We start from the raw sequence: 27,419 nt of genomic DNA, 5'->3' as shown, positions 1-27,419 counted from the left end.
TTATGTTCTACGGACATTGGCACTGATTATCAGTGCAGTCCCACCAGTGTCCACCAGTGCTACCAAGTAGTGCTCACCAGTGCTGCCAATCAGTGCCCACCAATACTGCAAATCAGTGCCCACCTAATAGTGCTCTTCAGTGCTGCTAATCAGTGCCTCCTCATAAATGTCACAAAATAGAGCTGCCCATCAATGCCACCTACCAGTGCCCATTAGTGTTGCCTATCAGTGCCCATCAGTGCCGCCTATCAGTGCCCATCAGAGCTGCCTATCAGTGCTGCCTATGATTGCCACCTATCAGTGCTCATCAGTGCCTCCTCATCAGTGCCCACCAGTACCGTTTTATCAGTGCCCATTAGTGCCACCTATCAGTGCCCATCAGTGCAGCCTCATCAGTGCACATCAGTAAAGGAGAAAAATTACCTGTTTGCAGAATTTTATATCATAATATGAAAAAAATATTTAGCAAAAAATAAAAAAACCCGGTGGTGATTAAAAAAAATTCCTATGGGTACAGATTTGCATGACCATGCAATTGTCATTTAAAGTGTGACAGCGCTAAAAGCTGAAAATTGGCCTGGGCAGGAAGGGGGTAAAAGTGCCCAGTAACCCGTGATTAATGGGGACACAGACAGCAATAAAAACTGACAAGTGTTCTAATCAATCTCTGCACTATCCGAAACGTAAAGAAAAAAAAAAAAAGGTTTTGCCTTTAGTTACACTGGGCCTTTTGGATGTGATTGTAACAAACCTCAGGAATCTAGCAAAAGGCTACAAACAGAAGAGAGATACAATGTAACATAGTGGATGAATTGACGTGTAAACACACGGTCCAAGGCCACTTCTGAGGCACCTCTGCTTACTGCGCTAACCACATATTTTCCTGGGCCCATCTTTTATCTATAGTCAGTGTGTTACACATCAATTCATCCACTATGTTGCATTGAGTAGCCTTTCTGCTGTAGAGATGCAGGGCTGACACCACTCATTCCACAAAAAATCTGTGCGTTGTCAGCTCACAACAGACCAAAACGTTTTTTCTAACCTTTTGATAACCACATAACGTATATATATAGGGGGCCGGCAGGGCTAACTGAACAGATGCATCCATGATGACAGAAATTTCTGACAGCTCTCGGTCTTTCTTTTTGATCAGGGGCCAGTGGGACACGCTCCCAATTTAGGTGATCACAGTGATCAGGTGATTGGAAAGTCCGTCCCGCATCCTGGGGGTAGGACCCAGTTAAATGTATGTAGGGAGAAGGGTTAAGATTTAGAGCGCGCAACAGGGTTAGATCCTCTATGAAGTTTTAATTGCTATCTGTGTCTACGTTGGGGTGATTCATCCCTTTATCTGTACTGGTGACCACTGTCATCAAGATGGAAAGTGTGGGGTAATACAACATTTTAGAGTTGTCCCTAAAGTAGGAGAGTAGGGGAAATCTTTAAGTCCCCTCACTTTGAGAGCTATCCTCTAAATTCCTTTTGAATTTTTGAGAACAGAAAATGAAGCGACATTTCAATAGTACACAGATGGCAAAAAATAAACTGACAGGGGTCCTAACCCTTCACTACTCAGTACATACACTTTAAGGGTCCTTTCTCACCAAATGCTTTGAGCGGAACTGAGCAGTGTTGTTCAATGCAGTCCCAATGCATAGGCAAGGCAATTTGCCTTATGTCCTTTTGTTTCAGCTTACACCAATGCACTCTGTGCACTATAAAAAAGGCCCAATTCAAAATTTGAATACATAATGATTGTAAAAAACATACTCACCTTTCCACACAAGATAATGTTGTCTTGCATTCTGACCAACTTCCCCAGTGTCCCTTCTGCTCCAAGCTACCATTTTCACTAAGGGCATCTTCCTTTTCCTCCAGCAACTTCCTAGTCTCTAGAGTGCATGTGCGTGTAACGCCATAGCTGAAGAATAGTGTTTACACTCTTCCGATACCTTGGAAATGTGTAAACAATATGATTCCCAGCTAAATCACGGGGTGCACATGTGCAGGATTAGCGGTGAATGAGCACTCAGCGCTCTCAGAGGGCTTCTAGGATAAATGATGTTCATATCCCAGGAGTCTGTGGGCAGTGAACTATTTCATACTCACATAGGCAAGAAAGGAAGAGCTGAGGGTAGGAAAGAAAAGAAAAAGGTATTTACCACCTCCCTACCACCATATTGTATGAAAGAGGTAGAAAGGTGGATGTCTGAAGTGCCTTTTTATAAATCACCTATTTTTGGATTGCTATTTATAAATGGCACTTCCAAAAAATAACCCTTGAGTTCCCAGTGCACCCAATAATGGCTATAAACTAAGCTGAGAATACCCCTGAAGAAGTCATGTGGGCGTGACGTAATACGTAGGACATTAGTGGAGGCATACTGGACGTGACGTCAACACAGATACAAGTACAGCACTTGTGGATTTTTGTGTTTAAAATGTTACTAATAGCTGTCTGATTTTGATAAACTGTTTAAACGATATCACACCATGAGAGTATCTTCCATATATACGTATTATGGATGACATGGAGGACCCCCTGGAGCATCATAGAGTCCATATATCCACCATAGAGTTCTGTTGGTTGGGAGAATACACAGAGAACCCCAAGAGGCGAGAAGATACTATACCATCATCATCTTTAAGATGCCATTACATGCTTATCCAAAGCTGTATTAAGGTGAGAGGCTAGAGAATACAGAGATGACACCCGGAAAAGGGGAAGATTACACATCTGTATGGATATTCACAGCTAATGGTGAAGGGATCACCATCAATATATAAAAAGGACTATCCTTATTACAGATACAATAGCCATTTTCATACCTTATATATTTTACCGTGATATTAGGAATGACATATGTATAGGCATAATATTCTTTCAATATTTTATTTGTGGATTTGCCCATTGCACATTATTTATTTGAAGGTTTATATGCATCATTTATCTCAGCTGGAGCCGCATCATTTATGAGTTTGTGGATTTGCACATTTGTACACTTAATTCATTTTATTTTCATCATTATAGACCTTGTAAGATACATACAACATATTACATGCTTCTATTGGCAGCACAGCACAAATTCACTGTATATGTGAACTGAGCTGTCATCTGACAGCTCAGTTCACAGACACTGTGTACGGAGCCGATCAAAGCAACTCTGTACCATGTGGTCACAGTGATGCCCAATAAATATAAACAGTGTACAGTGAAGGAAGGAGGAATTCATGAATGAACCACCATTTATTAGTTCCAGAGCACAAGCAACAGCAGATTCAGGGTAGGAGAGAGTTAAAGAGGGATTCCACCAAAAAAAAAAATATTAAAAGCCAGCAGCTATAAATACTACAGCTGCTGACTTTTAATAAATGGACACTCACCTGTCCCGGGTTCCAGCGATGCCGGCAGCCGAGGCCGATCAATCGCTCGGCCCTCGGCTGCTGCCGCCACCATTCTAGGTGAGGGAATCAGGAAGTGAAGCGAATCGGCTTCACTTCCCGGTTCCCTACTGCACATGCGCGAGCCGCGCCGCGCAATAGGAAATCTCTGCGCTGTCACTGGGACCCGTGTGTGTCCCAGCAGACAGCGCGGCAGGGCAGGAAATGGCGTAGACTCCCACGTGAGTCTATGCCCGGAAGTGGGTGTAAATACCTGTCTTTGACAGGTATCTCCACCCCCCTCCCCCCTGAAAGGTGTCAATTGTGACACCGGAGTGGGGGAGGGATCCGATCAGCGGAGGTTCCACTTTAGGGTGGAATCCCGCTTTAACCATGGGCTTGTTTTTTCTTTCACCTCTGTCTCCTCTCCTGCACTTCTCAGCTCCATCCTTTCTCTACATGACCTGTCAATGAAAGCGGTAGTAAACCACAGCTGGCGAAAAAAAAAAAAAAAATCCCCTGCAAAGGCAATGGCATAATGGGCTAGTATGCATCGCACAACTTTGTCCGACCGTGTGTATGCAATACCAGTTTCGGACAAAATCCGACGGATTTGGTTGTCGGAATGTCCGACCGTGTGTACAAGGCCTTAGAAGAAGAGTGTTTCAGGCTGAATAAAAACATTACCAGTGCATCGAGGCAGAAAAAAGCTGCATGATGTGTCTAAGCGACTGTAACTGCATCTAAATGCCCCTAGACGTGTTTTATCACGTGAGCGTTCATTCATTCTAGTGGGCAGAACTAATTATTATTTGGGCCAATGGAATTCATAAATGTTCAAAGGCTTGAAGTGTGTAAAATGCAGCTTTAGGTGCATTTTTTGTTTTCCTGCCAGGAGTAAAAGGTGGTCAAAGCAGAAATTCAAATGTCCCATGTGGATGAGCCCATACAGTGACAAAATAAAAAATCCAGTGCTTATTAGATGCCATCAGAAGAAAGCTCTATCTGTCTGCAGAAATGATAAAAAAATTCATTTGTGAACAATGTTGCATGACCAAGTAATTATCAATCAGCACTGAAAAATCGCATGCTAATGAAGGGGGCAAATACAGGCTGGTACTCAAAGGAATATTATAAAACATTTGTATGACATTTAAGAAACTTGGCATAACCACTTTATAAACCATAAAAAGAGGGTGAAGGTCCACTTTCGACAGCTTTCACACTGAGCCGCCACCCACGTCCGCGGTAAAGTGATGCTCTTTACCGTCATTTTAGCGGCGCTATTTGGGTGGATTTAACCCCTTTCCGAAAAGGGGTTAAATCCACCCGCAAAATGCTGCTCGAGGCAGTGTGGCAGCAATGCCCCATTAATTTCAATGGGGAGTAGCAGTGAGTTCACCACTCCTTCAGCGCTCCAAAGCAGCTACTGGCAGGACTTTTTGTGACTCTCTGCAGGCGCACCGCTCCAGTGTGGAAGCCCGAGGGCTTTCACACTGGAGTGAATGGAGTCGCTTTTTTCAGGCGCTATGCAGGCGTTATTTTTAGCGCTGTAACGCCTGAAAAATGCCAGCAGTATGAAAGGGGTCTTGAAGCTGAGCTTTAAAACCCACATATCCTTACAGCTAAGGAAGATGCCATCTTTGCCACTGTTTGATCTGCAGTTGCCATGGTACTGGATCAGCCATTAGATGACCTGACAGTTCAGTGTAGAGCACAGAAGTTGTTGCTGACTCCATGGTCCTGGTCCTCCTGACCAGCCCCCAGGGGCCCTCATGGCCTGGGGTGCGGATCCATTGGTTTCCGAGCCTCAGAACTGGCTAGTTCGAGGCACAGTAACTGGAAGGAGGATTCTAAGGTGTTCCGGTGCCGTCTCGGGTTTGGAGAGGCCCAGCAACTCTACATGCGACCAGGGGAGGACTCCTCAGTAAGAGAGCCACGCACAAGGCTGGCTGCTCGGTAAGAGCCTGGAAGCTGAGCTGCCATGGACATTGATTGAATCCACAATTCTTACTGTATTGCCGGACTGGCTGAAAGATACTGGTACAGTAAGAAAGGTTCCTACTTCTACCCTTCCAGTTGTAACTAATGCCGCGTACACACGGGCAGATTGTATGGCGTACTTAGTCCATCGAAACACATTTCAGCGGACAATCCGCTCGTGTGTGGGCTTCAGTGGACTTTTTCAGCATGCAGTCCGGAGTACTAAGTATTTCGGTTTTTTCGAAATTCTGTCCGTCGTACTTTGGTTTCAGCGGACAGTACGGTCGTCAGTATGCTAGTTCGACGGACTAAGAATGGCGCATGCCCAGAAAGGATTTACACGGCGGAAGGGTGCTTTGCTGTGTCTTGGACTTCCTATTTCTAGTCCCGTCGTACGTGCTGTACACGTCATCGCGCAAGCTTTCGACGGACTGTTTGTACATCCGTGTGTGGTCAAGTCCGTTCAGTCGAAAGTATGACGGACTGTCCGTCGGATTGTATGACGGACTAAGTACGCCATACAATCCGCTCGTGTGTACGCGGCATAAGTTTGCAACCAAGTCTGTGTGTGAATTACTTGTTGGCTGCTAAACCCAAACTTAAGCATTTATCCAACAGTTAAAGAGTCCAGTTGCGAGCGGCTGTTCCCCCGGATTGTGTACAGAGAGAGAGACTTTTATTGAAGTCAGCAGTCCCAAGCACCTGAGCTAAACTTTACCCTGATGCCCTCTATTCCCAACTTAGAGACTGAGTTTGTTCAACTGTTTTATGCAAAATAAAAATCCTAACAAGGAATTCAAGTATCGGTCTCTACAGTTACTGGGTCATCAACCCGGTGAACCCCTAGACAAGAGCGACGAGTGCGAGCTGGAGGAGGTAATAAGTAGTAAGCCCAGAAAAAATCATCAGCTCCTTCTGGGGTTAGTGATATATATATATATATATATATATATATATATATATATATATATATATATGTTTGAGGGTTCTGAGTAATTTGCTAGCAAAAGAACTATGATTTTTTACATGTAAAGGATTGGAGTAGTAGTAGTGTTGGGAAGTTTTGGAGTGCAGTGTGAGGACTGAGGAGTAGTAGTGTAGGAGTGGAGCAGTGTGAGTAATAGTAGTGTTGAGAAGGATTGGAGCGTAGTATGAGGAGTAGAAATCGTGTAGGATTGGAGCAGTGAGTAGTAGTAGTGTTGGGAAGGTTTGAAGTGCAGTGTAGTAGTAGTGTAGGATTGGAGTAGTAGTAGTGTTAAGAAGGTTTGGAGTGTAGTGTAGGATTGTTGTAGTAGTAGTAGTAGTGTTGGGAAGGTTTGGGGTGTAGTGGGAGGACTGAGGGGTAGTAGTGTAGATTGTAGTAGAAGTGTAGGATCGGAGAAGTAGTAGTGGGGATTGGAGTGCAGTGTAAATTGGAGTGCAGTGTGAGGGGTAGTAGTGTAGGACTGGAGTGCAGTGTGAGGGATAGTAGTGTAGGATAGTAGTGTAGGATAGGAGTAGTAGTGTAGGATTGTAGGATCGGAGTAGTAGTGTAGGATCGGAGTAGTAGTGTAGGATAGGAGTAGTAGTGTAGGATTGGAGTATAGGATAGTAGTGTAGGATAGGAGTAGTAGTGTAGGACTGGAGTGTAGGATAGTAGTAGTAGTAGTGTAGGAGTAGTAGTGTAGGATAGGAGTAGTAGTGTAGGATTGGAGTGTAGGATAGGAGTAGTAGTGTAGGACTGGAGTGTAGGATAGGAGTAGTAGTGTAGGTCTGTAGGAGTGCAGGATAGAAGTAGTAGTGTAGGAAAGGAGTGGTAGTGTAGGATAGGATCAGTGGTGTAGGAGTGTAGGATAGGAGTAGTAGTGTATGATGATAGGAGTGGTAGTGTAGGATAGGAGTAGTAGTTTAGGATTGGAATGTAGGATAGGAGTGGTAGTGTAGGATAGGAGTGGTAGTGTAGGATGATAGGAGTGGTAGTGTAGGATTGGAGCGTAGGATAGGAGTAGTAGTGTAGGATAGTAGTTTATGATGATAGGAGTGGTAGTGTAGGATAGGAGTAGGAGTGTAGGATAGAAGTAGTGGTGTAGGAGTGTAGGATAGGAGTAGTGGTGTAGAATTGGAGTGTAAAATAGGAGTAGTAGTGTATGATGATAGGAGTAGTAGTGTAGGATAGGAGTAGTAGTGTAGGATGATAGGAGTAGTAGTGTAGGATTGGAGCGTAGGATAGGAGCAGTAGTGTAGGATAGGAGTAGTAGTGTAGGATTAGAGTGTAAAATATGAGTAGTAGTGTAGGATTGGAGTGTAAAATAGGAGTAGTAGTGTAGGATGATAGGAGCAGTAGTGTAGGATATGAGTAGTAATGTAGGATTGGAGTGTAAAATAGGAGTAGTAGTGTAGGATTGGAGCAGTGAGTGAGTATTGGTGTGTGCGGTGGTGACGTCAGCAGGTCTCCCTCTGGAAGCGCTCTAGTAGTGCGGGCGGAGTGTAGTGATCAGTAGAGGGAGGTCGGTCAGTACTCCAGGCTCGGTGTTGTATGTCAGTCGTGTTGTCCCATCTAGCGGTTCTCGGGCTCTCTCTCCTCCCCGTGTATGATCGGCCCCTGGAAGAGCTGAACGCCGCGCACTCCTTCGCCATGGCCGCCCAGGGTGATTCTATGAGCGGATACATGCATCAGTCGGATCCCGGCTCCAACAGCGAGCGGAGCACCGACTCCCCGGTACCCGGCTCCGAGGACGACTCTCCCGGCCCGGCCGCCCCCCATGACCCGGAGTGGGCGGAGGAGAGATTCCGTGTGGATCGGAAGAAGTTGGAGACTATGCTGCAAGGTAAGGAGAACTTTTCCCAACAATGCGGGCTGAGCCGACACAAGGCTTGGCTGTCCCGTCCGTGACTCATCCTCATTGCTGGCCTCACACAATGCAGATCCGCTACTTCTCCCCATCCATCCATTCATCACTGCCCGGGGCCCGGGGGAGGCTGCTGCCCGTAGCAACCTCTGTTTTCCATGATGCCTGTATGTAGCATCCTCCCTTGTGCCCTAGGTATTATAAATGGTCCATCACCTTTATTGGAAATAATTTCTGGATGTTTCTTCTATGCATGTTTTATCCTGTGTTCTTCTAAGCTGCCAGACCAATAATAAAAAAGTGTTGTGTGTGTGTGTGTGTGTGTGTGTATATGTATATGTGTATGTGTGTATGTATATATATATATATATATATATATATATATATATATATATATATAATTTTCTCCATAGTGCTTGGGTGTATAGTAGTGGTCCCCAAATTGTTGTGGCCCCTGGCCTGCATAAAATCCTTTGCTGTCCTCAATGGGGGCACTACTCCAATTGACCCCATCCCAATAAGGGTTCTATTTCCCCCCCCCCCTTCCGAGAAGCTATGCCTCCTGCTATCAAACACCCCCCAATCGATTGGGTGCTGTTCCTCCTCCCATGGAGCCCCGACATTGGGGCGCTATTCGTCCTCCCAAAGTAGCCAAGTTATTTTATTTTTTGAAAAATGTTTTTTTTACTGCAACTGACCGCATAACTCAGGACAAGCTTTTCTCACAGTAGCCATGGACATCATCTTCTTCCCAGCCACAGTCTGGTCTTTTAGTTAGAGCAATGTTTCTCCACTCCAGACCTCAAGGTGCCCCAACAGGCCATGTTTTCAGGATTTCCCTGAGATGAAACAGCTGTGGTAATTACTAAGGCCCCTTTCACACATGCGGATGGTATGTCTGTATTTCATCCATCCGTTTGCGGATGAAATACGGGACATACATTCATCCCTATGGAATAGCGGGTGTCTGCGGATGAGCATCTGCAGACACCCGCTATTGTCCGCCTCTGCTACTGTCCGATTCTGCAGACGGAGGAAAATCCTATTTTTCTGCCCGTCTGCAGAGCGGATCGGATGAACACGGACACACGGTCCGTGCTCGTCCGATCCCCATAGAGGAGAGCGGAGAGCTGACAGGGCGGTCCCCGCACAGTGTGCGGAGACCGCCCTGTCCGCAGCCGGCTCAGCGGGGACAACGGAGCGATCCCCGCTGAGCGAGCGGATCATCACAGGGCGGATCTTTACTGATCCGCCCCGTGTGAAAGAGGCCTAAGGCAGGGAAACTGATCAAATTACCTGTGCAAAATAATGGAAATCCTGAAAACATGGCCTGTTGGGGCGCATCGAGGACTTAGAGAACCCCTGATGTATATTGTCATCCGAAAGTGAAAACTGGACAATAAACAGGAACTTAAAGTGTTCCTGCTGGCGATCTGATTTTATTTATATAATTCCCATAGAAGTTTGTAAAGGATGAGACTATAAATCATAACAGTTTTCTCCTGTTCTGTATACAAAAGGATGTTTTGTTATATTTGCAGATCAGTTACTTTCTTGTTACACTGTTCTGTTGGTCTCAGTTGAGGTTCCCCCCTCTTATTTCCTGCCTTGACCTGAATGTTTTCCATCTGTATAGGTAGTAAATAAGATAGTCATGGAACCTTTAATTAGACCAGACTCCACCTCCCTGGGTGGTACACTCGATGTATTCTGGCTAGTGATGTCCATGTCAGACCCTTTGGTGGATAGAAGTGAGGGGTTTGGTAATAAACAGGAGAATCTTGTCTTATACAGGAATATGTGGCTTTGACCTTAGGCCCTGTTCACACTGGCATTAGAAACAGACCTTTGGGGCATGTTTTTGGCGCTCCCCAAATGCCTAGCAAAACAGCCTACAATGTATCGTATGGCAGAGCTGTTCACATTTCAAACGTTGTATCATTTTCGTTGTTTCATGGCATGAAGCTACATGTTGCATCTGCGAGGGTTTACCACTTTCAACTCCTTCCATTCAAGTCTATGGTAACATGCTTAAATGCGCTTACAGTGCGTCTTCTTCACAAGTGTTTATCAAATATTCAGTGGGGGGGGGGGGGGGCACTTCCTAATAGACCCCTTTGCACTCTTTTACATGCATTAGTGCTAATGCGCCGCTCATTTTTAGTGACGCATGCGGGGCGCTTTTAACCCCAAGGAAGGGGTTAAAAGCTCTCGTGTTAGGTGCTTTTTAGGCACTTCAGAAAGTGCTGCCCATTTATTGCAAGGGGCATTTTGGAAACACTGTGTACAGTATAACTGCTGAAAATATGCTGCTTGCAGGACTTTTCCAAGCGTCCCGCAAGCGCACCACCCGGGTGTGAAAGCACCTATTGTAATCAATGGGAGGCAGTTTTTGTGTTCTTTACAGCTATTTCTAATGCTAAAATGCCTGCCAGTTGTCAGTTTTCCCAGCTGCTATCTGGACTACAAAACATCTTCCTATATATTGGAGAGGAGGAGGAGTTTGTAGTTTAAATCATTAGAGTGGCATAGGATAACATTGATGCAATACAGTGAGTGGGCATTGTCGCCTTTGGACAGGAAGTGTTACTGCAGAATCCTCCCAAGCATTGTATTGCTCAAGCCTTGTTTCCCCCCCCCCCAACATTTTCTGGTTTAGGAGGTGCCCCTGCTTAACCAATTCATTGGGGGTCAGTGGTCAGATTTCTTCTTCCCTTTCCAAACAGCTAAAAAGGTTATTTGGTGTCCTGCTGCTGACTATGTCAAGTTGCGTTGGCCCCAACATTATGCAAGCACCATCAGATGGAAGGACAATTGCTCATAGCCGCTCAAGGAATGCCAAATAACCTCTGGAGGAAACCTAAGGATCCCTGGGCTCGTAGTTGGGATTGTCCCACTCTTCATCTTGCATTTTCCATTATATAAATGAAACTAAAAATCAAGCAGGAGAAGTGTGACCACCCCTGATGGCTGTGATCGTCCTGCAATGGGTTGCCAAGAAACATTTGGTGCAATATGGTGTTTTAATGTTTAGTATTTACCATAAACTGAAATATCAATTTTGGTTGCAGTTGGTCAGTAAGAAACTGCTGGATGTCTTCATTAGAAAGCACTGGGAGTTATATGGGCGCTAACCCTGTGGCCCTCCAGCTTTTGCGGAACTATACACCAGGTCTTGCTCGCTCCGTGCATAATGCAGGATTTTCCAAAAACGTAACATACTAATGTGAAAAGTTTTACAGATCTTCATTCTAACTAGCTTCCATGTTTTCTTTTTGTGATCCTGCATTGTGGCTCACACAAAATGCAATGGTGTGAATGGCCCCTTAATGATCATACTGGTTATGTGCATAGGAGGCATAGAAAGTATAAGTTTTCCACCTATGATTATCCCTGCATGCTTCGTTGGATGTTCGTGTTGTATTGAAAAGGTTCTTCTTATCTGCCTCAGTATGTTTACATTGGGTTAGTAGCATGAATATAAAGCTGGCCATTTTCAACAGGATCTGGTTTTTGGATCTCCACAGACAGTTCTTGGCAACAATTGTCACTATGGGTTTTATTTACTAAAGGCAAGTCCGCTTTGCACTACAAGTACACTTGGAAGTGCAGTCGCTGTAGATCTGAGGGGGACATGCAAGGAAAATAAAAAACAGCATTTTTGCTTGTACATGATTGGATGATCAAATCGGCAAATCTTCCCCTCAGATCTGAAGCGACTGCACTTCCAGTGCACTTGTAGTGCAAAGTGGATTTGCCTTAGTAAATCCTACCCCATAGGGTAATAAATAATGGACAGGTTAGAAAACCTTGTTTGCTATGGTTTCAGTGTGTGTATGCTTTTTTCTACCCCATTTCATAGGTGAGAACAGGAACGCTTGGCTGATCATCCTTGTTGATGGAACCACCATGCGGATGGGGTCCTTGAGTCTGGGGTCACACTTTTGTGAATTGGATGCATGTTAACTCCGCATCCAGTTCTCACGATAGGAGAGTGAACAGCTCTCAATGGAGCTGGTTCACACTTTTGTGAGGTGGCTGCGGAGCGCACCGCAGAGGGGTCTTGTGCGTCTTTGGCTTCATTTCAGGTCTGAATTCAGGCAAAAATGTGGACCTGGAAAGGGGGACGGGGACACACTGGACCCTCTGCAGTGCCCTACGCTGCACCTAGTGTGAACCCAGCCTAAAAGTGGTCATGTCTGCAAATCTGACTGATCTATACCATACTAATTAACTCGCTTACTTTCAGGGCACTTTCACCCCCCCCTCCTGCTGAGGCCAGTTTTCAGCGTTCAGTGCTGTTGCACTTTGAATCACATTTGCACGGTCATGCAACGTTGTACTCAAACAACTTCTTCTTCTTCTTTTTTTTTTTTTTTTTTAAGATGGCTTTCTTTTGGTGGGATTTAATCACCACTGGGTTTTTGATTTGTGCCGGTGTGTATTTATCTTTCTCTCCCATTGTTAGGGCTGCTGATCAGTGCTACTTAACGTCTCTCCTCGTGCGCTGGCAGCCAGAGGGGAGGAGTGCTGAAAACCGTAATTTTCTGTTTGGAAACAGCTGATCACATTGTAAAGAGCCTATGTCAAAGCCTCTTTAACGTGATCAGTGATGCTCTGTGTCCATGCTGCATGGAATGGGATGATGTCATCTGACATCCTCCCAGAATGAGTGCTCCCACCTGGCCGTCATGTGGCAGGCAGGAAGTGGTTAAAATACAACTATAGGCAATTTTTTTTATTTATTATTTTTTTTTTTTCTGTTAATTTATAGATGGTGAGGAATTAGGATGGATGAGCTTTTATGTCCACATTAGGGAGATTTACCCTCTTCCTACTCTATGGTTTTTTTTTTTTTTTTTTTTTTTTGGTAAAGTCCCAAATTTTGAGCTGAGAAAGTGAGGGCAATCCCTGGGTGCCCCTGGGGTCACCAGAAATAGAGTTTTATATTGGAACATTTCCCCTCTATTCCTGTTATGGTGGCAACCAGAGTTTTCCCTCGCTTTCTGTTGTGGCTATGGGAACAGAAGTAAATGTAAAATCTCCCCAAAGAGACACAGATTTAAAAAAAAAAAAATTGACATTATAATCCTCCCTTACTCTATCAAAAATGGAAAAGTTTTGGCTTTAGTTATACATTAAAGCGGGAGTCCACCGGGACTCCGCGTTTTTTTTTTTTTTTTTTTTTAAAAGCCAGCAGCTACAAATACTGCAGCTGCTGACTTTTAAATAGTGACACTTACCTGTCCAGCGCGCCCGCGATGTCGGCACCCGAAGCCGATCGCTCGCTCGTCTGTCGGGTCCTGCCGCCGCCATCTTGGGTATGGGAATCAGGAAATGGAGCCTTTCGGCTTCATTTCCCGGTTCCCTACTGCGCATGCGCGAGCCGCGCGGCGCAATCCGGACGGTCCCCGCTGCCTCTGGGAGCTGTGTGTTTCCCAGCAGGCAGCGGGGCACTTGCTGAAGGGGGCGGGCGCTTGCGGAAAGGGGCGTAACGTACGCCCCTTTCCGCAGAGAGCTAGCCCGGAAGTGGGTGCAGTTACCTGGATTATCCAGGTAACTGCACCCCCCTCCCCCCTGAAAGGTGCCGATTGTGGCGCCGGAGGGGGGGGGGATTCCGATGAGCGGAGGTCCATTTTAGGGTGGACCTCCGCTTTAACTTCTTCAGATCTGCGCCATAGCATGGACCTACTTTGCCGGGAGTACGCCTATTGGTGTCCTCCCATGCCCAAGCGGCCTGCGCACACAGCACGCTCATGTGATCAGCGAGTCTGAGACTCGGATAATCACAGATTGGAGTAAGGGGTCGATCCTGACCCCTTACCACGTGCTCAGCTGTCAGACAATGACCGCTGATCATGTGATGTAAACAGAGCCGGTAATCGGCTATTTTTTTTTTTTTTTTTTTTCTCCTCATGCTGACAGGGAAAAAAAAAAGCCGACGGCTGTGACTGGGACATCGGTCTATCCGCCTATCAGTGCTGCCTCATCAGTGCATATCAATGAAGGAGAATTTTTTTTTTTTTTTTAACAAACTATAAAACATGATTTGATTTTTTTTTTTTTTTTTTTTTTTTTTTTTTTCAAAATTTTCCTTATTTTTGTTTTAGTAAAAAACAAAAACCCCAGCTGTGATTAAATACCACCAAAAGAAAAGCTGTATTTGTGTGACTACAAATTTTTAATTTGGGTACAGTGTATGACCGCGCAATTGTCATCCGAAGTGCATCAGATGTGAAAACTGGGCGGGGGGGGGTTTAAGTGCCCAGTAAGCAAGTGGTTAATTGTGCATTCCATGCTAATTTAGTTGGGCTTCTTGTATGAAAGTGGCTTAATGAATTGTGGTGTTCGTTACAACCAGTAAGAATCTTCTTGCCATATTGTTCAGGTTTGCAAACGAAGAAACCTCGTTGTTTCCGTTGGAAAAGCTTTAAAATCCATCATTCAGACACATCCCTTGAAGCCCATATAGTTATACCAAGTCCAATTCATTATGAGACGTATAGTGATTTTAGCTGACGCTCGCATTCTTTCCCAAGTCCTCAGTGGACTGCAGAGTGGAAAGCCTACAGCTGAACTGCACCGTCCACTTGTGGCTTTTTCAGACAGCTATTTGAAAGACATAAGGACTGTGGTTTGTTTACCCTGCGAGGAAGCTCGGGCAGTTTTCCCCTAGGATCCCATAGATTCCAGGCAGCCTGAGACCTTTAGCCCAGTGCCAGAAGAACATCGCTTTGTGTTTTTACAGGATTACAGTTTCGTAAGGAATGTTTTAATTCCAAAGTACTCCAACACCTTGTGATCTGCTGATCATGTACAACCTATGAAAAATAAAATCGGACTTCCCTTCATCCTCCTTATTCAAGCCTATACATAACAGATAAGTTCAATGAAAACAATGTTTCAACATGTGTTTTAAAGTGCAACTTAAACCCTAAATACCTAGAAGTAATGAATAGAGAAGTACAGGCTTACCTATGTTGTAGGAGGTGTTTATGTGACCCCCCCCCCCCCCCCGGGGTTTTAGCCTCCCCAGCATTCATACTGTCTTTCTGATACTATCAGACGTATTCTTGAAATTTCACTTGGAGCAAAAAGATTGTGGATTGGCATCCAGTGTCTATTTTGACATCAAATTTCGATATAGTATGTGCCTTATTTTTTTTTTTTTTTTTTTTTGTCATCTGAGTTGTTTTTAGTTGACTAAAATCTCTAGTACATAGTTGCATAGTTAAGATGAATAAAGACACCAGTTCAACCAGAGAGTGTGGGTGCATGTCTACAATTATCCCTATTTTATTTAAGGTACACATATAGCGCTGTCAATTTACGCAGAACTCCACACTCGCATTGGTCCCTACCCTCAAGGGGCCCACAATCCAAGGTCCCCAACTCGCCTTCATATGCTTGGGCCAACTTTGAACAGAAGCCAATTGACCTACCAGCATGTCTTTGGAGTGTGGGAGGAAACCAGAGTACCCGGAGGAAACCCTTGCAGGCACAAGGAGAACATGCAAACTGCAGGCAGGTAGTGTCATGGTTGGGATGCGAACCAGTGACACTTTAATGCTCGGCAAGAGTGCTAACCACTACACTGTGCTGCCCTAAGTACATTTTAGTTGACCAAAATCTAATCGGTCTAGTTAATTTGTAATGTTATTTTAAGCATTTTTCTTTAGAATTTTCAAACCCATTATGTACTCCCTGGAGTAAAAATCGAATATCTTATTTATGGTATTAAAGATGAAGTTAACATGGGGAGGGAATAAAACCGTAAAAATAAACCCTGCAAGGCAAAGGCATAATGAGCTAGAATGCATAGCCTACTAGTTCATTATGAATAACTTGCCTGAGATCGAAGTGGTCCTCGTTGTTCATCTCTGCCATGTATCCTGGACTGACTTCTGGGTCTCGCAGCTCCGGCGCTATGACTGGCCGGAGCCGTCATTGACAACACGTTCGCCTTCACTTGTGCCTGCACCCAGTGCGCATGCTCCATAGGCAGTAGTGGCCTTATATTACAAAAATAAAGGAGATATTTCATGGACCAACAGGTAAGCCTTAAGCTAGCCTAAACTAAACCTGTAGGTCAAAGTGGTCTGTAAGGGTTTACAACCACTTTAAGGTTTGAACATGCAATACAGACACAGATTTAGCTGTTTGATCTACAACCAGTGTTTTCACTTAAAACACTGACTAAAACAAAATTTTGATTATAAAATGTCATTTTAGTCAGCTTAAATAGTGTTAAAGCTGGACTCCAGCTTTTCATACTTTGCTTAGTTCTTTTGGGCCAAGCTGTCCCTCACTAACGTATGAGGCTGCTGGGTGTGTGGTATAAAGCTTCCTCTGGCTGAATCGGAGGTTGTGACATCAGTCCGCTTCTGACAGCCAATCAGAGAAAGCTTTGTATTCATTGCTAGAACACACTGGGAGTTATTTAAAGGAAAATCCACTTTGCACTGCAAGTGCACTTGGAAGTAAAGTCGCTGTAGATCTGAGGGGGACATGCAAGGAAAATAAAAAAAACAGCATTTTAGCTTGCATATGATTGGATGATAAAATCAGCAGAGCTTCTAATTAAAATGCTACCCCTTATAATTAGAGCGACTACACTTCCAAGTGCACTAAGGGGTACCTCTGAAATTAATGGAAGCTCTGCTGATTTTATCATCCAATCATGTGCAAGCTAAAATACAGTTTTTTTTTTTTTTTTTTTTTTTTTTTTTTTTCCTTGCGTGTCCCCCCTCAGATCTACAAAGACTTTACTTCCAAGTGCACCTGCAGTGCAAAGTGGATTTTCCTTTAGTAAATAACCCCCATTGTTTTCTCTGGATGAGTGCCGCTGTGATAGTCTACTGTGTTCCGCATGAGATTGGAAGTCCTGGCTTGAACCGGGAACACAGTTTGGTATGCTGTACATATCCTCAGTTACCTACACATTTTATACCACACATCTAGCGTCCTAAAATGTTAGTAAGGGACATAGTTAGTTTGGGCCAAGGTGACCCAAACTATGTAGAGTGTATGAAAAGAGTTCAGCTTTAATTGTGTATGTGTGTGTGTATATATTCTTTGATGAAATGATCCACAGGATTCCTTGTGAGTTCTTTTATATCTACAAGACTTTACGGCACACGATTGGCATACCCAGCGACTCTAGTGGCAATCTGAGTGTGTGTGACATGCAATGACAGGCTGAGGGCAGCTGTAGCTTGTTTGATTCACAAAAGTGAGTACAACCCTCACATTTTTGTAAATATTTTATTATATCTTCATATGACACTTTGCTACAATATAAGGTAGTGCTGGCAGCACTGATGCAGCTCCAGACCATGATAATCCCACCACCTTGCTTGACTGTTGGCAAGACACACTTGTCTTTGTAATCCATACCTGGTTGACGTCACATGCATTTGACACCATCTGAACCAAAACTTTATTGTGGTCTCATCAGATCACAGGACATAGTTCCAGTTTTCTATGTCCTTAGTCTGCTTGTCTTGAGCAAACTGTTTTCAGGCTTCCTTGTGCATCAGCTTTAGAAGAAGCTTCCTCCTGGGATGACAGCCATGGAGACCAACTTGATGCAGTGTGCAGAGTATGGTCTGACTGACAGGCTGACCACCCCTTCAACCTCTGCAGCAATGCTGACAGCACTAATGTTTATTTCCCAAAGACAACTTCTGGATATGATGCTGAGCACGTACACTCAACTTCTTTGGTCGACCATGGCAAGGCTTGTTCTGAGTGGAACCTCTCCTGGTAAACTGCTGTATGGTCTTGACAAACATATTGTAGCCTAGGCCATCTTTATGTAGAGCAACAATTCTCTTTTTCAGATCCTGAAAAGAGTTCTTTGCCATGAGGTGTCATGTTGAACTTCCAGTTACGAGAGAGTGAGAGTGATCACACCAAATTTAACACACCTGCTCCCTGTTCACACATGAGACCTTGTATCACTAACGAGTCACATGACACCAGGAAGGGAAAATTGCTAATTGTGCCCAATCTGGAAATTTTTACTTAGGGGTGTACTCACTTTTGTTGCCAGCAGTTTAGACATTTAATGGCTGTGTGAGTTATTTTGAGGGAACAGCAAATTTACACTGCTATATAAGCTGTACGCTTATTCCGTTACATTGTATCAAAGTTTAATTTCTTCAGTGTTGTCACATGAAAAGATATAATAAAGAATTGACACAAATGTAAGGTGTGTGTGTGTGTGGATACTACAAGGGTCAGATGTATCCCTTCATGGCATTATTCGACTGAATTATGAATCTTCTGTCCGTCTGGGGGGGGGGGGGGGGGGGGAAAGTAGTTTCTTACAATTACAGCCCTACTGTAAAGGAGAATTTTCATGCTTTCAGGAGTTGGTATTTAAATCCAAACTCCATTCCAGATTTATTTAAAGATAACTAGCGCCAACAATTTGTGTAGCACTTTACAACATAAAAGGGAGTCAGTACAGTTACAATACAATTCTAGACAAGAGATTTAAGAATGGCTCTGTTCTTGAGAGCTTACAGTCTAAATCTCCTAGCCTAGGTTCACATTTTCACGGTGCCACCTTTGCATGGGTACAGTGGCCTTTTCATTTGAATGGGCTGCTCTACCCTTTTACCTGCAGGGGGGAAAAAAAAGGTCCCTGAACCTCTATTAACCACTTCAGTACCTCTCTATAGCCAAAAGACGACTACAGCGTCTATAGTTCTGGCAGGGCATCCATAGACGTCCTCCCAAAACACCACCTCCTGTGGCGCATATCGGGCGTGCTCTGTGACCACCATGTCCTTCGGACACAGCTGATCACAGATCAGGGTAAAGGTTCAATCACCACTGATCACCTGTAAACAGATTTGCCGGTTATTAGCAGACCTTTCCTGACGCGCCGCATGTGTGAGGAAAAGAAGTGCCGATGACTGGCAAGCCTATCCACACAATGCTTGCACTGTGATCGGGGCACTGTCATCAGTGCCCTGATGATCAGTACACATCAGTGAAGGGGGAAAAATGATTTAAAAAAAAAAAAAAACAATTTCATATGGGTACAGTGTTACACAATTGTCATTGAAAATGTGACAGCCCTGAAAATTGGGCTGGGGCAGGAAGGGGGTGAAAGTGCCTGGGATTGAAGTGGTTAAAATGTAGCTGCACAGAAACTGCATGGTGCTTTCAGTGTGGGGGTCTCATTAAGAGTTAATGGCAACCGCATGTGTTAAAAGCAGCACTTTTTCTGTGTGGCCGCAGGAACGCATGCGATTTACACGCTCCAGCGCACAGATGTGAACCTAGCCTTAATGTCTGTTTTATTAGCCATCAAAGAAAACAGGCAGTGAATGGAAAGGTCTCAGCAGATGCAAAGAAAGCATTTTAAGCATTCCATCTACAAATAAATACAAAGGTCTGGCCTGGACTTGGGCTTTATTCTCTGATACCGTAACATTACAGGCAAAGTATGTAGTGCCTTCCATGGGGAAAAAAATAAATCATTTAGTGTTTTGTGAGATTTCCATAATAATGGTACGTTTGTTCATTTACGTAATTAAGACTTCTAATAAGAACGGCCAAAGTCTCAGTAACATTGCTTACAAAACACAGAACATCTGCTTTCTAGTTAGGTCCTTGGAGCTCGCATACGGAAAGAATGTAGACAGTTTCAAAACTCTGCTCAGCGCAGATGAGTAAGAGAAAGGGACTCTTACAAAGACTATTATCCTGCGTGTTGTTGTAGTGGAAGTCAGAAGAACGGGCAGACTTCTCGGTGCTAGATAGAATTGAAGTGTACCGCTTGGCAGGCAATCTGGGGCTTTCTAAAGGAAGAGTTGTTGAGTGAATCATTTTGACTATAGTGCGTGTTTTGAGGCTGGAAAAGGGATGAATAATCTTTTGCAGGCCGCCAGGGTCTGGAAGGAAAATCTCCCTTATTCTGAGCTGAAGAACTTCCTGTATTGCGACCTCCTCAACTCTCTTCCAAACTTCATATTAGTTCAAGCAGCGTGTGCAGCGGATGTTGTTGACATATTCCACAGCGCTGTTAGACTATTTGCACTTCCAATCGTTTTTATTCTAGGTCTCATTACTACTCCTTTTTTTTTTTTTTTTTTTTTTTTATAATTGTGTACAATTTTTGGTTTTAATAATTCACAATGCAGCATTGTGCTCTGGAGAGTTCTTTGCGGAACAACTCGCAGCTTATCCAGCACCAAGGATGTTTGACTTTTATCTCCTTACGCAAATCATGTAGACTTAAAAACATACACATTACGAGAGAGCTGGTATGATCAGACCAACATGGCAATCAGTATATGTGTGTGTATGTGTGTGTGTGTGTGTGTATATATATATATATATATATATATATATATATATATATATATATATATATATATATATATATATATATATATATATTCTCTCTTTATTGGATTTTCTTTTAAGATTTTATTTTTTTCCCTTGATCACCTGGTGATTGTGCCAGTAACACGCTTTCATGTCCGAGGATAAACAATGCTCCCTCGCTGTACTGTGTAGAGAAGCATAGTCACCCTAGGTTGCTCACCCAAGTGCAAACGCCACCTCCTTTCCTCCTATCCCTTTTTACATAAGGGGAAGAGGGGCTAGCTCAGAAGAGAAGTGAGAGCTGATAACATTGTCAGATTTCATTTCTGTGCACAAAATTACAAATATACTGCATTTATGGCAGGATCAAAGCACATTATAATTTTTTTTATTTTTTTGCACCTGCAGTAAAATCTACTTGGCCTAAAAAAGTAAAGATGACTGTAGCCACAACATCCTAAGACCATGCTAAAATCTCTTGAATATTTGTAGCCAATATAAAATATATATATTTTTTTCATTATAGGACACCTGTCATAGGAAGAATATGAGGGCTGCCTCAAAATCAATGACTTGGTATTCTCAAGTACTCTAGGCTTCTCATTTAGGGCTAAAAGGCCATGCAATTTGAAAATGTATTGTTCATGACTGGCAGGTTCCATACAGAATGAACCTTTGAAGCAAGTTGTAGGATGGCTGGGTTTAGCCATACACTATTTTCCACCTTAATTAGTTGAATTGTGGTAATGTACTACAGCGTAGTGTCGGTAGTAAACTGCACTTCTTCCTCCTTCCCCTTTTTTTTTTATTTTTTTTTTATTTTTTTGCAAGACAATTGCATAAGGTGCTAGTATGCATCGCATATTGGCACATTATGAAATGCCTATCGCCGCTGACAGGGGCATCCATCATCACCTGGTCTTCCTTTCGAGTTTGGCTGTCTGGCCACGCCACAATGACATCATGGACCACGGCATGGGGCTCTGAAGGGACGGCACTGGGTGCATGCAGTGTGAATTTCTCCTAAACTGTGCAGCTTTAGGGGATATTCACTGTACCTACAAGTAACCTTTTATTACAGGCTTACGTGTAGGTACAAGTGAAGAGGGGAAAAATAAAAATTTCCACTCTGTGTCCCAAATGCTTTAACTTTTTCAGCATTTTATAGCCAGTTACAATGACTCACTGCAGACTGATTGTTGGTCTTGCAGTCAATGTAATTAAAAAAAAAAACAATCATGCAGTTTTGAATATACAAATCATATGAATATTGGATGTAAAGCTTGCAATAGACAAGTTTCACCTTGCTAGTGTTGAGCATTTATCTTGCAACCTGCCTGATGAGATTTGTGGCAAGATAATTGGGTGACGGACAGAGAATGAGCATTTCCGATTTTTAGGGACAGTTTCAGCGCATTTATGACCAATACACATACACAACAATGCATAAAGTCAGAAGGACCTTAGGCCAATGGTTCAATATTACAAATGGGTTACCAACATATTTTCAGCAGGTGGTCAGGCGTAATGACTGTCCCCCTTCTCTTTTTTTTTTTTTTTTTTTTTTACCTAAAGGGTTTACTTTATAGGGACACTATTATCTTATGAATACTGAAAATTGCTGCTAAGTACTAAGAAAAAGTTTAAAATGAGTAACTTTTTTATTTCCTAGTGAGGGTGAAATGGGTATTATAAGTGTTTTTAACCTTCATGCAGAGGATGTAACAAGTTAAACACAACCAAAAAAAAAACCCTTTTGTTAAGAATCACTTTAAATAAGAAGTCTTATCTGTGAAATTGCACTTACAGTTGTCAGTGATGAGCTATAGTGCTCACAGCTTGTTTCCAGCTTAAATTCATATCCCCTGCATATTAAATGATTTCTGTACCTAATTCTTCAAATTGTTAATAACGTATTTATCGGCATATAACACGTGGCGATGTATAACAGGCGCCCCAAGTTTAGGAGGGAATTTTAAAAGGGGGGGGGAAAAGAAAAAAAACTTTTAGGAAGTAAGTTTTAGGCTCGGTTCACACAGGGGGCGATGCGAGGCGACACGACTTCCCGCGCCGCGACCTCAGCGGCGACTTGCAAATGACTTCTGTATAGAAGTCAATGCAAGTCGCCCCGAGGTCGCCCAAAAGTAGTACAGGAACCTTTTTTTCTAAGTCGGAGCGACTCGAGTCGCTCCTCTTAGAACGGTTCCGTAGTACAGAACGGGGGCGACTTGTCAGGTCGCGGCACGGCAAGTCGTGTCGCCTCGTGTCGCCCCCTGTGTGAACGGAGCCTAAGGGAAAAAAAACTTGCATTTAAACTTGCAGCCTTTTCAGTGTCTTTGGTATTTAAAAATGGCACCGCCGAGATAAAGAGTGGATGTCCTGCGTATCTCGGCGGCACTTGGTAGTTCTCGGCTGCATTCGGCTATTTTCGGCCGCACTCTGCCGTTCTCAGCTATTTCCGGCCATACTTGGCCATTCTCGGCGGCTTTCGGCTTTCCGAAAGCGGCCGATAATAGCTGAGAGCGGCCAAAGATACCCGGAAGCTGCAGAGAACGGCAGAAAGGATTAGAAACGGCAGAGGATTGGCGTATAATGCACACCCCCGATTTCCCCCCTGATTTTAGGGGGGAAAGAAGTGCGTGTTATACGCTGATTAAATACGGTACTTGAAAAATGCAAACATTTGTGTGCATTTTAGGGGTGCACCGAATGAGGTTTTTTGGTGCTGATGATGAAAAATACACTAGGCCGAAAAGCCGTTACCGAAACGTATTTAAAAAAAAAAAAAAAATGGATATAGATAATTTATGCAGGAGATGGTCAGACTGGGGACATGGTACAGGAGATCAATGCAGCCAGCCAGTGAAGGGAAGAGAGGAGAGCTGCCACCTGGTTGATTAGAGCATCGGGAACATCACAGCTCTTATTTCAATAGCTGTGTGTTCCCCGCTGCGTGCCATCGCATACAGCCTCTCCTCTTTGTCCGAGCACTTTGATAGATCACCCGTCCAATCTTGGGATGGGTGATCTGTCTATCAAAGTTCTCTGGATGGGGGGGGGGGGGGCTCATGTGTGGCGGGGAACGCACAGCTATTGAAATGAAAGCTGTGATGTTCCTGGCACTCTAACCAGGCTGCAGCGGCTGTCGTGCGCTGTAGGACACCCCCATGATGGGTGGTACCATGGGCATTGGGCGGAACCCCTGCCCAGGCCCTGTCCCATTTTTGGCTCTATTATCTGCCGAAGGCAATTTTCGGCCAAAATTTTGGTGCGTCCCTTGTGCATTTACCTGGTTACCAACCAGATTGTCATGGATAAAGTTTTTTTTGTTAAACTGGTGGAAAAGTGTGGCCTCAAATCAAACGTGTAAAACCCAACTTTTTGTCATTCTTCTTGGCCATTTCAAAGTGACCTCAAAAAGACATGGGTGATGATTTTTTGCACACTTACTGAATGTTTAAAGTGATCACATTGGCCTTTGCCTGAAGAAGCTGTATTGTTTTGGGGGTTCTATTTGTTTTAAATTTCCTTATTTTTTTTAAATAGTTGGCTCCTCAAATATTCTATTTTCTGCAGTGAGATTTAAGGTACAACCCTTTAGAGAAAAATATGTATGTGTGTATATTTATTTCAGTTACTTATATAGCGCCACCAATTTACGCAGCTCTTTAAAATATGTATGTACATTTTATTTTTATTTATTTATTTTTTTTTTTTTTTTTTTTTTTTTTTAATAAAGATGTCTAGTAGGCAGTAGATTTTTATGTTTAGGGATCTTCACACTGTAATTCTGTATACTAAAATTTAATGTTTGCTAATGAGTAATGAGAGTTTTTGCCATTTTTCTTCTCCATGCATTCAAATAAGGGTATAGAGGACTACAACATAGAAGGTAAGATCTGCAATGATTTACTGTTTACCGGCTTGTAAATCTTTTGGTGTTTAGTGAAAGAAAATCTCAGTTGTCAAGGTGTCAGTCCCGTATGCCGAAGCATCTGTGGCCAGTGTTCCAGCTGTAACAGCTGAGATTTATTGTGTATCTTCAGACAATGCAGCGCCGCTGAAATGTCAAGATGCCAAACCTTGGTAGAAACCATAAAAACACTCATTTGTTATGTGCACAAGTACAATGTGCTGCCTATCTAACATATTGATAAAGCAATACACTGCTTAGTCAAAGTTTACTTGGCTTGACTTATACCTGTATGCTCAGGGGTGAGTATAGGATTTTCAGAGGGGGTAGGAGATGTTTGGTTGTAAATTCCATTAAAGTAAACAATATCTTTCAATCCTGTATTAAATGTCAGACTTTAATTGTTCCATGTTTAAATAATGTCCGAGTCTTGATAATTATACCACAGCTTATCTACCTGCAAGTTTTAAGAATCTGAACTGTGAGTAATACTTTAGGTCAGATTTTGGAATTCCTGCTGGTGCTGCTCTTGCTACTTTTTAGTGAACTAAAAAGTAATGTAAAACCTTAAGTTTACTAAAATGTTTGGGGGGGGGCATACAGCCCCAGTTTAATAATGTACCTCTAATGACGAATGTTCAGTTTTCTGCTGGCTTCCGGTTACTATAATATCCACCTCCCTGTGTGGCCGGGAAACCCCCCCCCCCCACAGCCTTGGCAGTCCAAAACATTTGGGGTGCTAAGGTTTGCCATACTGGTATATGCATTAAAGCATGCTTGTTATACTCCCTGTGGAACTCAAGGAGTTAATCCTCCACATTTGGCTTGTGTAACAAGGCTGTTGTCTTCTCTGATCCTTCCCTTCTTCTACAGTCTCTGATCTATCTGCTGATATTACAGAGCCTTTGGAGTCACTCTGCACAGTCTCAGTTTGGTGTGTATCCATAGGTTATAATTTTTTTTTTTTTTTTTTAACTCTTGGGAGGGTGCATGTGATGAGCACAGGGCCAATCAACACTGTCCAAAGGGTCAGGGGTCCTGCAGCCTCATAGGACAGTCAGAGGAGGATTAAAACTCCTAGCTTTAACCAGACACTGATAGAAGTCACAAGACTACTATATACTGCTGATGAGAAAAGGTATTTAGCAGTTTATAGTCATTAAATAATTGTAGTTCCATGTTCTGTGGAGACCCGATATAGTGAATGCAGTGTCCTGGGTTTAGTAACACTTTAAGTCTATGATGGGGAACCTTGGCACCCCAGATGTTTTGGAACTACATTTCCCATGATGCTCACGCACTCTGCAGTGTAATTGAACATCATGGGAAATGTAGTGCCAAAATATCTGGGATGCCAAGGTTTGCCATCACTGCTTTAAGCTTTCATGTAACGGGCAGTTCTTCTGCTGGCTAAATCGTTGCCAAGATGAAATCTGTTACCGGATATTCCAGTAATAAGTGTATTGTGAGCACTGATAGATTTGTACTGAGTTAAAAAAAAAAATGGAACCGCTCTAATATTACTAAATGGGAAGGCCAGGCTAGATATGCAGGCACCACAATGCTTTAAACCTATTTTATTATAATATACGATTATTAGTCTGTGAATGCCAAGTATTGAGACACCAGTCTAACTTTATGACCAGGTACTCTCCGCTTCATCTGCTATAGGCATTGGGCATACTTTTTCATGACTTTATATTCTTAGCTATGCGCACGTGACTTCATTGCTCTGAGATTGCATAGGGGTTATTATTATTATTATTATTATTATTATTATTATTATTATTATTAGGTTTAGGGTGTTCTCCATCCTCCGTTTAAAAAAAAAAAAAAAAAAAAAAAAAGCACTGACAAGTGCTAGCTGATGTAGCTTAAAAGAGCAGCTTACTTTTCTGTAATGTGGTTCTGGAATGTGAGGCAGTTCAGGCATGTTTAGCATAAACACGGGTGCATTCTGAGGAAACATATATGTAGCTGTAGTAAATATAAATGCAGATTTGGGGCTACCTAAATTAGTAATTGCATCCTTTATAGTGGGAATTGCCATGTTTGCCTGGTTTATATACTGAATAGAAATAAGCACAGTTCAGCAGGCCAGAACGGCTAATTGGAAAGTGTATCCTTTGACCTATTTAAAAAAAAATGGAGTCCCATTGTGGTAATGCTTGCCTTTGAAAAAAAATAAAAAATAAATAAAAATGCATTTAAGGCTTGGAGCCCCAGAAAAAGTAAGGTAATGCCGCGTACACACGACCGGACTTAGGTCCGACAGAGTTCTGACGGACTTTCCGAATGAACGGACTTGGCCACACACAATCACACCAAAGTCCGACGGATTCGAAAGTGATGACGTACGACCGGACTAGAATAAGGAAGTTCATAGCCAGTAGCCAATAGCTGCCCTAGCGTCAGTTTTTGTCCGTTGGACTAGCATACACACGAGCGGATTTCTCGGTAGGAACTGGGTCCGGCGGAGTTCTGGAGGAAAAATTTGAAACATGTTCCATTTCTAAAGTCTGTCAGACTTTGCAAATCCAAAGTCCGCTGCAGCCCACACGCGATCGAATAGTCTGCCGGAATTGTTCCGTCGGACCTTTGATGTTGAAATGTTCGTGTGTACGCGGCATTAGAAGTGCAAAGAACACATTCAAGTTAATAGGGAAGGAAAGGGACAGTTCCTGAAGACATGTTCACACGAAATGTACGTTGAGGCGGTTCTTTGGTCATGCGATTACGTGATATCTGGTCCCTGTGATTGTCTCCCCATCGTAGGTGGAACGCACGCCGCTTGTCGGTGCAATAGTGTGGGATACCATTCAAATAAGCAACGCTTTTCAGCCTCAGTGCCGGGCCATGGCACAAGATATGTAAGCAGCCATTGGGCGTTTTTCTTGTTTTTAACCCTTTTTTCGCTAATTAGGTTAACTTCATCTGGTAAGCTGGCACCCAGTTTTTTTTTTTTT

At 43.3% G+C, this 27,419-nt stretch overlaps 1 protein-coding gene across 6 annotated transcripts in view; it reads left to right on the top strand.

Moving 5' to 3' along the window:
* Window positions 1–7,841: 7,841 nt before the first annotated feature.
* The window catches only part of BICC1 (BicC family RNA binding protein 1), a 342,816-nt gene continuing 323,238 nt past the window's right edge, over window positions 7,842–27,419 (top strand). For all 6 annotated transcript variants that reach the window (XM_077454137.1, XM_077454135.1, XM_077454133.1 and 3 more), the window contains exon 1: window positions 7,842–8,174. In XM_077454137.1, the coding sequence (XP_077310263.1) occupies window positions 7,883–8,174 (292 nt within the window). In that variant the 5' untranslated portion in view covers window positions 7,842–7,882. The remainder of the gene's footprint in view (window positions 8,175–27,419) is intronic.

Source organism: Lithobates pipiens, unplaced genomic scaffold (assembly GCF_037356315.1).
Source record: "Lithobates pipiens isolate NorthernLeopardFrog02 unplaced genomic scaffold, aLitPip1_a1.2 Scaffold_25, whole genome shotgun sequence".
In the NCBI taxonomy this organism is placed as follows: domain Eukaryota; kingdom Metazoa; phylum Chordata; class Amphibia; order Anura; family Ranidae; genus Lithobates; species Lithobates pipiens.
The sequence above is the reverse complement of the archived record's forward strand: the minus strand, read 5'-3'. Positions and strand labels throughout refer to the sequence as shown.